This window comes from Dendropsophus ebraccatus, chromosome 2 (genome assembly GCF_027789765.1).
Source record: "Dendropsophus ebraccatus isolate aDenEbr1 chromosome 2, aDenEbr1.pat, whole genome shotgun sequence".
In the NCBI taxonomy this organism is placed as follows: domain Eukaryota; kingdom Metazoa; phylum Chordata; class Amphibia; order Anura; family Hylidae; genus Dendropsophus; species Dendropsophus ebraccatus.
In genome coordinates, this window is record NC_091455.1 from 118,466,128 (window position 1) to 118,479,940 (window position 13,813).

General features: G+C 41.6%; 1 protein-coding gene across 6 annotated transcripts in view; it reads right to left on the minus strand.

Moving 5' to 3' along the window:
* The window catches only part of LOC138783454 (dynein axonemal heavy chain 5-like), a 245,444-nt gene that overhangs the window by 59,950 nt on the left and 171,681 nt on the right, over positions 1 to 13,813 (minus strand). For all 6 annotated transcript variants that reach the window (XM_069958163.1, XM_069958164.1, XM_069958166.1 and 3 more), the window contains one exon: positions 139 to 803. In XM_069958163.1, coding sequence (XP_069814264.1) covers positions 139 to 803 — 665 coding nt within the window. The remainder of the gene's footprint in view (positions 1 to 138; positions 804 to 13,813) is intronic.

Here is a 13,813-nt window from a genome sequence, read left to right on the forward strand (position 1 = left end):
CAGGATACTTTTCTAATTTGGACATGTCACCAGGTCTTTGCATTGTCATGCCCACAGTAAATTGGGACTCCAACAAGAAACAATACAAAAATAGAGTATATCCCTAAAGTATGATAAAAGAATATAAATACAATGTACCTGTTTTCATGCGGTTAGAGAGATTTCCAACATATTCAAACTTTTCTCCATATATAGCTTTGTATCCACCAATGAATGATAGATAGGATTTTGGGGTGACATAGGTTTGACGTCTGTATCTTTCAAAATATTCCACACACTTTTCTGCCACAATGTCTTGGAATGTACCCATTGTGTTCACCACACTCTTCTTTACTTCATCTGTACATTCTATTTTATAAGAAGACAAAAAATGATGGGCCACAGCAACCAAAGCATCTCGTGGCCAACGCTGAAACCAGTCCATGGTACATCCAGAAATCAAGCCAGGAAACTTTAAAGCTCTTGTTCTAAACTTTTCTCCAACGGGGGAGAAGCACAGCACCACATGTAAATTGCTCCGAACACGAGATAGGAAGTAATCGTAAAGGTTTTCAGCAGTTGGCGCTCGCCTTGGATATTCTTTCTTCATGACAGGGACTAAATCTTGGGTGATTTCATCAATCTCATCCCTTGCAAACAAGTTGGACACTTCTCCTGAAGCCAGTACATTATTCATATACTCCAAAAATGATTCATCCTTAATTTCATTGTCGGTAAATATGAAGGTAATTCCTTTTCCCTTTTGGCCTGCTGTGCGGTATAATAGCTTCAGATCATCCAGAAGATTATTTGTACCATATGTTCTGAAATAAGCCGGACATGTAAATGTAATTTCCTACAGCCACGAAAAGTCTAAACAAACAATTCACAAGATTTAATGTCTTGAAATGCAGAAAATTCTGTTTTCCCCTCAACATCACATAGTAAAAAGTTTTATTTTTCTGTTACTTTTCAACTTTTCAGAATATTTTAAGAGACTATATAGGTCACTTCTTATAATGTAGCCTAATGTGATACATTATTGTGAAGATGAAGATTTGCCCATAGGTTGCAGATAAAGCTGGGCGTGTCGTGTGCATAGGTTGTGTCACTTTATAGTAATCTGCTCATATCTTCTTCTGATCTTTATTAGGATCAGTTTAATGTTAATACAGATCTAAATAACAAAACATTGTTCAGCTCTTTGTAGGGAGAAGAAGCAAGGGACTTTTGCATCAAACTTCTTAGGCTGCATTCCCACTATCCGTGGTCCTCACTGAACACGGGAGTGGAATGCCTGTAACAGACTCTCCCCCGCACGGGCAGCATCTGTAATTAGATGCTGAGAGCAGAAAACTGTACAGATAGGCGCCGCGCTATAATGAAGCAGTCGCGTGGCACCTCTCTGTACAGTTCCCCCGCTCCCAGCATCTAATCACAGATGCTGCCCGGGCAGGGGGTAAAGTCCGTTACAGGCATTCCACATCCGTGTTCCGTGAGGAACATGGAACGTGGGAATGCAGCCTCAGGCCCTCAGTTGTATCTAATTCCTTTGTCATCTAATCAACTGGTGGATCCTCCACTCTCCCTCTCCAATGTCTCCCTAGTAGTCTGCCACAATGAGAAACCCTTCTCCTCTCTCTTGTTCGTTTGAATCTAGTTCTATGAAAGAAATATTTCAGTAGTAGTAGATGCTAGGGGAAAACTTCCAGAAGATCTGTTTGGTAAATCCATAGTAACTAAATGTAAACCTGCCTGGGATAGTTATCCAAAGACAGGAATAAAGGGAAGTTATATAAAGTCAGACTAAATGGACCAGGTGGTACTTTTCTGCTGTTAAAAACATGGATTATCTTATGATTAATAAGGAATGGTTTTGGACTACCTCTCTTTGTACTTTCTAGTTAAGCCATTCAGAAACAGGATGGGCTCTGGAGCTGGTCACTTTTACCTAAAGTACATTCACCTTTCCTACTATTAGCATTTTTTGGTGAACTAGAATCAGTAACTGGTTTTCTTGAAGAATGTTGCCTTAATCTTAACCTCTTCATGACACTGCTCAAATTAACCAAGCCAATTATCATTTTTGCATTTTTTCCCTGCTTGCCATCTAAAGCCATGTTCACATGGCGTAAGAGACCGGCCGTTCCGTGACCCGGCCGGGTCACGAAGTGGCCGGTCTCTGAAAAGATGATTCCGGCCTGCAGTACCGGCCGGATGATCTTTCGGCCCACAGAGTTCTGATGCGGGCGCATCAGTGTGCGATCGCATCAGAACTCATCACTGCACTCTATAAAGCTTGTGGCCGGAGCCGCTCGCTTCAGTGTGCACTGACATTGTTTTCTCTGGCCGCTATTTACTGAATAGCGGCCGGAGAAAACTGACCTGTCAGTTGTTTGCGGCACCGCGAGGGATCCTGGCCGGAGCGTATACGATGTGTATACGCTCTGGCTGGGATCCCATAGAAGGCAAGGCAACGTATGTTTTCATACAAAGAACGACTGTTGTTGCCAATACCAAGAAAGGCCGTACTTTTACGAAAACATACATTGTGTGAACATAGCCTAAGGCTGGGTTCACACTACATTTTATCAATCCGTTGTTGGCGTCCCTGGGTGGGCGTGGCTGCTCAGAAGAATCCACATACCTGAGGATCTGGCACAGGAGAAGGAGGCTGCGGGGACCACAGAGCGTGATTTCTCCGGTGAAGGGTAAGATATTTGACTCTTACTAACATGCTCTGTGCCCCTCATAGCTTCTAACTCAGCCAGGTCTGGGGTAAAGTATAGTCTGTCTTCTGTATGCCACATCTAAACTTTGTTTTGGTGAAGAACCATAGAATATCCATGTGATAATCAAGGGTATATTGGATTGGAGTTCTGTGTGTGTTTGTCTGCACTTTCCTTTCTTATTACCTAAGCATAGAAAGGTCAGCATCATAGCCACACTCCTTACGTCATGATCAGCATTGTAGAGAATTTGGAGAATTTTTTGTGCCATGACCTGTAGTTTTATTATATTATTGTGTAGATTGGATGTTTTGGTCACTTTTTATTTATTATTTATTTATTATTAAAATCAGCAAGTTTTTTCCCTCTTTTTGTTTACACCGTTCACTGTACAAGAACACTACTGCAATATTTTAATATATCAGACAATTATGCAGGCTACAGTATATAATATGCAATGCCACTGCATAGCACTGATCGGTATAAATCGGTGCTCTTCCCAGAGAGCCTCCCTGAGGCAGGCTCTATGACAAGATCGCTGATTGGACTGCATGGAGGTAAGCTGAACTCCTCTGGCAGCCCAGGAAAACAATTGGAACCCCCACATAGTGATTGCGGAGGTTCTTATCAGTAAGTGACAGGAGCTATCACACTGCCATTTTGTCATTTAAAGGATTAATGACAGGCTGCATGCCTGAAACATAACTGAATGTTTGAGGTGCTGAGGATGAAGGTGTGTCTCTTACCTTAATCCTCGGCGTCATTCCCATGCAGTTAGTCTTTTACTCCTTGGTACGGTAAGACAATTTGGCAAACTGGGACACAGTTAAAAGCACTGCCCACCCCCATAGCACTGATCTGCCCCCAGCCAACTGGTCCTTCTTACGATTATCAATGACTGTATTGGCGCTATGGGGGCAGGGCATTGCTGCTAACTGTGCCCCAGTGCTCCAAACAGTCTTACAGGACCAAGAAGTAAATGACTAACTGCACAGGAACGGCTCCAATGAAGGTAAAAGACACACCTTTATCCTTGCGCTCCATTCACAAAAGGGAGCTATCAGCAGGTTAGATTCATCAACTTGCTGATAGTTCCCCTTTAAAAGCTTTTCTTTGTATAAAACGCTTGAAATATGTTTGTTGACAAGGTGCAATAGGTTACTGACCTAGTATACAGAGTAAAAACAAAAAATTCTTATATTTCCTGAATGAATTGGAAATTAACACTTTGCGGTATAATTCATAGAAGATATTGATCCTAGAGACATATTTTGAACATTAAATGGCCTGTTGAGGATGTACAATTGTCTGTCCGCCTTCTGAATCTGAATGATTGGTCCTGCAGTGTTCAGCTTTCAAGCAATGGTGATTGTGCAGGCTGAGATTTAAGCGCTTTCCATCCCTGGCACAGCGTGACTAGAACATTTAGAAAGATAAACTGCAGTGGGTTGTGGGGACAGGACTGAATCAATACTGCACTTTTGCACGTTATGATGCACAGATACAAAGCACAGCAATCCAATATAAGAACGGATTTCAGATAGTTACACTGGCCTAAATTCATTCTATAGATGCATCAGTCAACAAGATGTAGCAATATAGAGAAGCTGCAGGATATTGCTGCAATTAATTCTCCCTATTCTAATGCCTAATTGTTTTTGTACACCAGCAACCATGGAAATCTATATTTATGCTGACAGAATACTGTGAGCACGCACAATCTAGTCCCTCATGATTATTATGATGTATTTATACCACATCAACACATTCACGTAAACATTGCTCTGTGGCAAGCAGGTCAGAAAATAGATCTGACTGCACGGCAAGGATTCTACGCATAGACAATAATCAGCAGATTGTATTTAACCTCTTGTTAGCTTTAAATCATACTCATATGGCAAGTTTTTTTCTGCAAGGGACAGATTCCCTTTAAGACCTTCCACCATTTTTGTAGCCTATCTTTGAATCTATTTTATTTTCTTTTTTAGGAGAGGTCTCCAGAACTGGACACTGTATTCTAGGTGTGGTCTCACTAGAACTCTACACAGTAAGATGTGTAATAGGAGATGTGCATCCAACAAAGGGCTGCAAGAACAATCCAGTGATCTTTTATGCAGCCCTGCATGCACAACATTAAGGCCAGTTTCATACATAATGGGATCGCAGTGGATTTTACGCTGCGAATTTGCAGCGAAATCTGCTGCAATTTCCGACACTGTCAGTTTCAAAAGGAGTACATATTCGCAGTAGAATATTCATTTCCCTGCGAGTATGTAATTCTATTGAAACTGACAGTGTCGGGTGGAACCTATTTTCTAATATCCCCATTATGGACTGCTCAGATAAGGATTTTGATAATTTGGACTCATTGGTCCCAGCTTCCACTAGCAAACGACTTGACATAGCCTCAGCAGACTTCTTACAGTTGAGTCGAAAATTTGTGCATACTAAGGCTGGGTTCACACTACGTTTTTGCTGTGTTTGCACAAAACAGAATCTGTATAAGTTGTATACTAGGTGGTACAAAACTCCCTCTTTCTTGTTTAAGGCTATGTTCACACTATGTAAAACTACGGCCGTAGTTCTCGCCGCAGAACTACGGCCGTAGTTTTGAGGGTGGAACATAGCCTTATTTTCAATGGGATCCCGGCCGGAGCGTACACATCGTATGCGCTCTGGCCAGGATCCCATGCGGCGCAGGAAAAAACTGACATGTCAGTTTTCTGCGGCCGGAATTCAGTGAATTCCGGCCGCAGAAAGCCCTGTAGGTTCACACAGTGAAGCAAGCAACTCTGGCTATGGGAAGCTCTGATGCGGGCGCACGCTGGTGCGCCCGCATCAGAGCTCTGCGGCAGGAAAGATTACTTAAGTACCGGCCGGAATGATCCGGGCTGAGACCGGCCGTTCTGTGACCCGGCCGGGGTCACGGAACGGCCGGATGTTCACGTAGTGTGAACATAGCCTGAGGCTGGATTGGTGGCAAATGATCTCTGCTGGAGATGTCAACAGGCAGCGGGGACCTATACACATATTTGGTGGGACTGTTAGGTCCTTCAGCCATACTGGGAAGAAGTTAGGTCCATAATATGAGTACCTTTATCCCACCTAAGGCACTCATATTGGGTGTATTTTCTTATTTCCCCTTCACTCCCTTTTGCTAACCTCCTCAGCCTCTTCTTTGAAGGGTTACAGTACTGTTCATGTTAATACGCATACATATACAGCAATGTAAGAGTATTAGTGTGAACACTGGAACACTCGGTCTGCTCCCCTGTTTACCATTCTGTTTGGTTGTTTGTTTGTACCCCAACAATTTTTCTGTACCATCAACAATAAATGTGATTATATAAGTATAAGTATAAATATAAGTATTAAAAAATAATGAATGTATATTGCAAACTTATATCACATGTACTGTTTATTTAGATTTTGAAAGTTGTAATGACAGGGACAGTTTAAGTCTTGTAATATGCTCTTTAAAAAATAAGAACTCAAGTACAGCATGTGGTTGCCCATTTAACATGTTCCTAAGTCTATCTGTCCCAATGAAACAGTTTTTTTTGTTTCTCTCTATATATACAGTGCTGGGTCCAGGTGTAAGAAAGTGACAGAGGATTTAAAGCTGCAGTTTTTTTCTTGCAGAGAGATGTCAGAAACTTCAGAGGTGTGTATACAGGGGAGAAAACTGCATCTACACAGGTCCACATTGGTCTAGATTTGTTAGACAGCAGCAGAGTCATTCATTACTAAGCATTGCCGGAATATATTCAGCCTGTCGCTTAGTGTTCAGCTCAGCCATGACTTTATTCATCAGGGAGTGTGAAAGAACCTCTAATGAATCATTTCTTCAAAGGAAAACTCTGGTAGAAACAGAGTTACCCATTGTAAATATATAAAGTAGCACTTTACCTAATATATTTTAACATTTGCAAATCCATTATGCATCTTAAGCCATGTAAGCTACTGTATTCCCTTTGGCATTATGTACTGCAGGAAAGATAATCATAGCACTGTTAGAAGGAGCAGGCTTTCCATTTGCACACAGATTTAGTGCAGCTGTGGTTGTAAGGGCTTTTTTTGTAAATCTTGGTGTAACTTGATGTTTTTACTCAATTTACCAATAGGCAAAAATCACACAAAAACACAATAAAAACCTGCAGGTCCAGTTTTCCATGGATTTGATCACATTCACAATAGGAAACAATTCTAGCTTCTATGTTTTCAGCCTAACCACTGTCAGGCTATGTTCACATGTAGTAAGAGACCGGCCGGGTCACGGAAGGGTCGGTCTCTGAAAAAGATCATCCCGGTTGGTACTGCAGTATCTGCTAAGTTCTGATGCGGGTGCATCTGCGCACCCGCATCAGAAATCCCCACTGCACACTATGGAGTGTGCGGGCGGAGCCGCTCGCTCCATAGTGTGCACTGACATGTCAGTTATTTTACGGCGCCGCTAGGGATCCCAGCCGGTGTGTATACTATGTGTACACACTCCGGCCAGGATTCCCTCAGAAGGCCGCACTACGTAAGTTCCGTGGGAATCACGGCCGTTGTAACAACAGCCGTGATTTCCAGGGAACTTACGTTGTGTGAACATAGCCTTAAAAGCTTATTAACTTGGTTAATGTTTTTATACTCAACTTGGTGTTTGGTAGAATGCAACTAAAGAGTGATTGTGGGCAAAATGTGGGGGAGAGGGAGAAAGGGAAAAGAAAAGTAGCAACACTTTCTGTTGGTTATGAAAGGTCTGGCTTTTAGAACACATTGCAGTAACTAATAGATTTTGACATATCGGTTTATAGAAGTCACTCACTCCATAGATAGTAGGGAATTTTTACCATTATTATATTAGGCAAAGGCTGTCTTCTACAAGACCACCACTGTGGCCTAGTAAATATGATGTGAGAACCAGGGCTGTGGAGTCGGAGTTGAAAATAGTTTTGGCTAGAGTCGGAGCTAGCTTTGGCTGGAGTCGGAGTCGGAAAAAAATGTACCGACTCCGACTCCAGCTTTAAAAAAATCTTAAAAAAATGTAGAATTGAATTTTACAAGTTTTTCTCTTGAATATATATTATGAGCAACATTCTAATAGGACACTGGCCCTATTACATAAGGGTGGTCATGAAAAAGTTGGCGGTCACTATTTGGCAGTTTGTTTCTGAGCTGGAAGAGTCCATTGTGTGGGGGGAGATCTGTGCTGTTCTCTTCCTGGATGCTGGATGACTGTATATGAGCAGCAGTGTAATATCAAGATATCCTGTGTAATATAGAGGAGGAGGAGGAGAAGACATCAGTAGTGTAGCTGTAACCTCTGTCCTCAGTGTGGGGTTTTCTCTCTGGGAGAAGATTTTGTGTTTTTCTTCAGTGTTCAATGGCTGCAGCTGTGTGTGTGTGTGTGTGTGCACGCTATGGCTGCAGTAAGCTATGTGTGCTATAACTACAGCAGGCTGTGTGTGTGTGCTATGACTACAGCAGGCTGTGTGTGTGTGTGTGTGTGTGTGTGTGTGTGTGTGCGCTATGGCTGCAGCAGGCTCTGTGTGTGTGCTATGACTACAGCAGGCTGTGTGTGTGTGTGCTATGGCTGCAACAAGCTGTGTGTATGTGTGCTATGGCTGCAGCAGGCTGTGTGTGTGTGCTATGGCTGCAGCAGGCTGTGTGTGTGCTATGGCTGCAGCAGGCTGTGTATGTGTGCTATGGCTGCAGCAGGCTGTGTGTGTGTGTTTGCTATGGCTGCAGCAGGCTGTGTGTGTGTTTGCTATGGCTGCAGCAGGCTGTGTGTATGTGTGCTATAGCTGCAGCAGGCTGTGTGTGTGTGCTATTGCGTGCCCACACAGTGACCTTCTATATCACTGTGTGACCTCTATATCACTATGTGACCTCTATATCACAATGCCTGACCTCTATATTACAGGGATCTGGCATTGTTAGCAGTGTTTCTTTAAGTCTGGTAAATATTTAGTTAGAAACATAGAAGACTGTCAGCAGGAAAAGATCACCTGCTCCATCTAGTCTAGTTCTGAGTTGTTCAGGACATGGAGGCTGGAGACTGGCTGCATCCACTGCACACACAGGAGAAGCTGCTTTATATGTTTCCTTATTCCCTCAGAAGTTGCCTCAGCATCATGTAGGACATTAGGGAGAAGCTTCTGAGCCAGTGTGATAAATAACTCCCCTGGTATATGACTGGCCATTTATAAAGGAGCAGGAGTCGGAGTCGGGAGTAGGAGTCGGTCCTGCTAAAATTCAGGAGTCGGAGTTGGAGTCGGAGCTGCGGCTTACCGATTCCACAGCCCTGGTGAAAAGTAATACATGATTTGTAATGGTGTAAACGTTTTTCAAGAAAATAAATCTATAGACTTCCATTAAGGGTCAAAATAAGAAATACGTAGGCATGATAGCTCTATTTGGCAACTGGCAACTTGGCAACTGAAGGGGTGCATTACCCCCACTGCTTTACTTGACATAATATAATTGGGAAGTTTTAATGGTGTTTTTAGAGATTAAAGTTAAGGCTGAGGGTACCTTCAATATATCTGTGTGCTGTGATGTTAAAGTGAAAACATAAATTTTATTAAAGGCGTATTCCCATCTAAACTAACACAACAGGCACAGAAATCCTTGTCCTTGAGCAGTCTACCAAACTTAAAACACCAAAAAAATCTAGTGAAAAAAAAGTTTGGTTCAGTAGAAACATGGGGGGGTTGTGGATACTGCATAATAATTCAACTGCTGCAATGCGTCCACATTATAGTTGGCTGAACTTGGTCAAACTCTGTATTCCAACGTTATATATAGTTCATTTAAATATGGTACATAAATGTTTCATCCTGTCACTGGGTTTTGTTGAACTTTGAAGGACATATCTTTTGAAAGTAAAATAGTTCTCTTTATAAGACACTTTATTAATAAATTAGGTAAAAAGGTTTTTCCAGAGGCAATACTTGTATGACCCTTTCGAAATCCTTCCCACTGTCTTAATGTCATATTCAAAGATAATAAATATACAGTAAAAATGCTGAACTTAAAAGCACAATCTAATTCTATGGAGGCTGCAGTTCTCTGCATCAGCATTAAATTGCCCCTATTTTCAGAGATGGTCCTCTTTATCCCCTTATTCCTCTCAAGTCTACTAAATATCAAAACATGAAAGTGCCTTTGAGTTGCAAGTTTCATGCAGGAAATGTACTCTTCTTCCTAAAATTAATCGAGATTTATCTCCAGGGTAAAGAGCAAATGTTCACATTTAATATTTACTTGAAATGCAAATAGTAGATTTTATACATTCTGCTCAGGAACAGACACAAGGGTATAAGCTGGACCAAAAAATATCCCAAACAGCCAGACGTTACAGTAGTAATTGATACATCATTGTATTCAACTGAGAGATGCAGCAAAAGCACGCATGGGATCTTCTGTGTATTCACTTTGAGAGAAACAAAATATTTATTCAATACTCTGATGATTTAAGATCCCATCTTTATTCCACAGTTTAAGTTCAAACTACAGTATGGAGGACATTCTTTAAAAATAGATTAACCTGAATGAGTATTTCTATTTTTATTTCAACTTAAAGTGTAACTATCATCTTTATACTCTGTCAAAATCCTGCCGCCAAGCTCTCGATGCAGGTGGGCACCAAGAAACTGATTTCTTTCGGCAGTGCCATTGTATACAATGCAATCAACTGTGCTGCCAAAACAATTCCATCTCCGATGCACAGCTGTATCAGGAGTGTTGTGCCAGGATTTTAACATCTATTTTTGCCGCCCTTTAAAAATGATAGTAACACTTTAATATTTGTAACGCTGGTGGGTGGCACCTGCCGGTGTGCAGTGCGTCCAGGCACTCACTGCCACTGGGTCACATTCGCTGCTTCACTTCCCCGCTGTCTGCCTTGAGCTTCCTCTGCTGGTGACTTTCCTGCAGCTTCCTTTATGGCTGCAGTTCCTGGTTTGCCCTCTAGGGGCCACCCACATGCACTGGCTGCAATATAAAGGGCCAGTGCACGTATGTTCTCCACGTATGTGCTCTGTATGTGTTCTCCACTTATCCCCATCTGGTATCTTCCATTTATGGCAACTCTGCCCCACCAGTGTCTGAGAAACAAAGTAGTATTGCTACTGTCTGTATCTGTAACGTGTATTCTGTGACCAGTATCCTTTGTGGTTGACCAGTGCCTGTTTCCTGACCTTGCTTCTGCCTGTCGACTCAGTCTTAACACTACTGACTCTGCTACATCAACTCCTGCTAACCTGCAGGTGACACAGTGGGTCCACACCTGTAGGGTTGTTACAGAATTTACTAGGAATTTTTGTTTTGAACAAAGAACTGTTTTGAGCAATAGGAAATATGTATACAAGGAAAAAAATCAACCTGTTTGGCTTGTTTCTAACATTAGGCAAAAGAGGACAAGACAATGAGATAAAGACTATGGGGGAGATTTATCAAAGGGTGTAAAATTTAGACTGGTGCAAACTGGCCACAGCAACCAATCACAGCTCCTCTTTCCTTTCACCAGAGCTGGAAGCTGAGCTGTTATTGGTTGCTGTGGGTAGTTTGCACCAGTCTAAATTTTACACCCTTTGATAAATTTCCCCCCTATGTTCACAAACATAGGGGGAGATTTATAGCTAAAATATAGCAGAGAGGAAGAAAAACTACGCTTTTACCCATACTATTCACCCTTACTATCTAAAAATATACCTATATGTACAATTTTAAAAATTTTTATAAGAAAGGCAACTTGTCTACTTACTAATAGTACATACTTAAAAGTTTGCAAGTATACAACTTTGTAAGGTGTGTTAATTAAGTGAATGGCCCCCTTTCATGTGTTCCCCCCACCAAGGAAGTGTGGTGCATTATTCTCACCGACCCCGGCCGCCATCTTGGCTCGACGACGTAATCTTCAGCCGTCCCTCATGCCGGGCACCCTCTGCCATGTCCTTAGCTGCTCAGCCGCGATTGGCTGAGCATAACTGTGCTCAGTCAATTACAGCTGAGCAGCTGATGACGCAGCAGGGGGGGGCCAGCATGAGAGACATCTGGAGTGGTTCGGCAAGCCTCCCAAAGATGACAGCGTAGACCCAAGATGGCGGCCAGGGTTGACGGCAATTAAGTATAATGCACCACACTTCGAGGGTGGGGGGAACACGAGGAAAGGGGCCATTCCCCTAAATAAAACACATTACAAAGTTGTAAACCTTTGTAATGTGTTGTATTTAGTGAATAAATGTTAAACACCGCACTACCCCTTTAATAGTATGAAGGAAAGGACACAAAAAACCCAGGTCAGACAAAAGGTTTCTAGCTGCTACATCTTACATGCAATTAAAGCTGAAGGGAACAGTGGGCTTTCAACATTTATGTTATGCTTCAAAGCTGCAAAGCTAAAAATATAGACATTTATTAAACCAAAATAGCATGCATCTACATTCTATAACATCCCGCAATATGGCATTATACTATCCAAGTGATGTCAAGCATACTAGTATCTGCAACAAGAAACAGGGGCGGACTGATTGTACTACAAAATCAGTATGACTTTGGGTCAACCTCACGAGTTAAGTCTAGGTACCCTCTACATTTTTAGCCGTTATCTCATTGCAGAATGCAGAAGCTATAACTCTATTGTTAGAGGGTACCAGGTCCCAGAGTGGGTGGCAGCAGCGAGTGCGTCACAGAGGTAGGACACTGCTCACATTACAGTATCATGTAACTCCACCCTCAGTTAACATATGTAATTCATGTATTAATGCCCTATCTCTAGAAGACAAAAATACTCTCTGGAAGATTCATGTTTAAATGACTAATAAAAAAAATGGGAACTGACATTTTTAAAGCTATAAAATAGTCTAAATGTAAAGAAATTCAAGGTATGGAGGAGGAATTAGCGGTAAATGAAAGTCATCATTATATATACAGAATATTTGCAAAAATTGGATTTCTCTAAAACACCATCTGGAAGAATGACGAAGATTTAATTGCTTAGACGTCCACAAGGTAAAGAAATTGTTTGCTTTTCACATATACTAGCTCCAGGCAAGGCAGTATTTAGAAACTTGGCTAGTCCATCTTTTAAAAGGCAAATTTACATGTCTTTTTGTGGCTTTGAACACCTGTTTATGGTCTTAAGTATTGAACACTAGTGAATAAATAATAAAACTAAAGGCCCTAGAATGAAGCTCTACATGATATTATAAATATTAACGGCCATTACCACTACAGTATTAAACAATTTGACATGTCGCTTAATGACAGCAGCAGAATAAAATATTGATGTAATTAGTCATTGATTTATTCCTGTATGTAATAGAAATAAGATTCTTGTTATAAATGCACTGCAATCCCTTGTTGATATACAACAAAATAACACAGGATAGACAGCACAATCAATGAATAGCTAGACACTGAAGGCCAGAGGGAAAAAGCAATGGCATGTGCCCCAGTACTGTAACAACTGCTAGACATCTGCAATAAGCTAATGCCCTGTTCTCTTCAGTATTCTGGGTTTTATTTAAGAGAAGCCATACCACTATTCCAGAACCACCACACAATGGAGAGTGGCACAACCTGACCATCCCCTTTGATGTAATGGGGTCCATCAGGATTCATAACAGGAACTGCTGCATGCATACTGCTCCAGCAGCATAGAAACCCATCTAAAGCTTGGCCATGTGGTTTATTACTATTTTATCTTTTCTTTTTTTTTTATATATTCTGGGTGTGATTATGACCAGGATTGTGATTTACCTGAAATCTGAAGGTACTGTAAAGCCCTAGAAGAGTTACTTGGATTCATTCAGTGATGTATATAGCAGGAAATGGGTTTGATAGCAAAGATCCAAATGTGCCTCCTCTCATGGTATTTGAATTTGCTCCACAGGACACAAAGGTTGATTGTATATTTTGTAAATGATCCTAAGGTCAATACCCCAATCCCTTTGCTGACAATACGGTTTCCTAGAGAGTCTTGCACAATTTTCGTACCAAAAGCAAAATGAATGGGACCAACAGGGCTGGGGCCCCTCCCTCCATGGACCCCATAGCAGCAACATGATTTGTTTCTATGGTATGTATGCACTTGGCCTTATAGTCCACACATA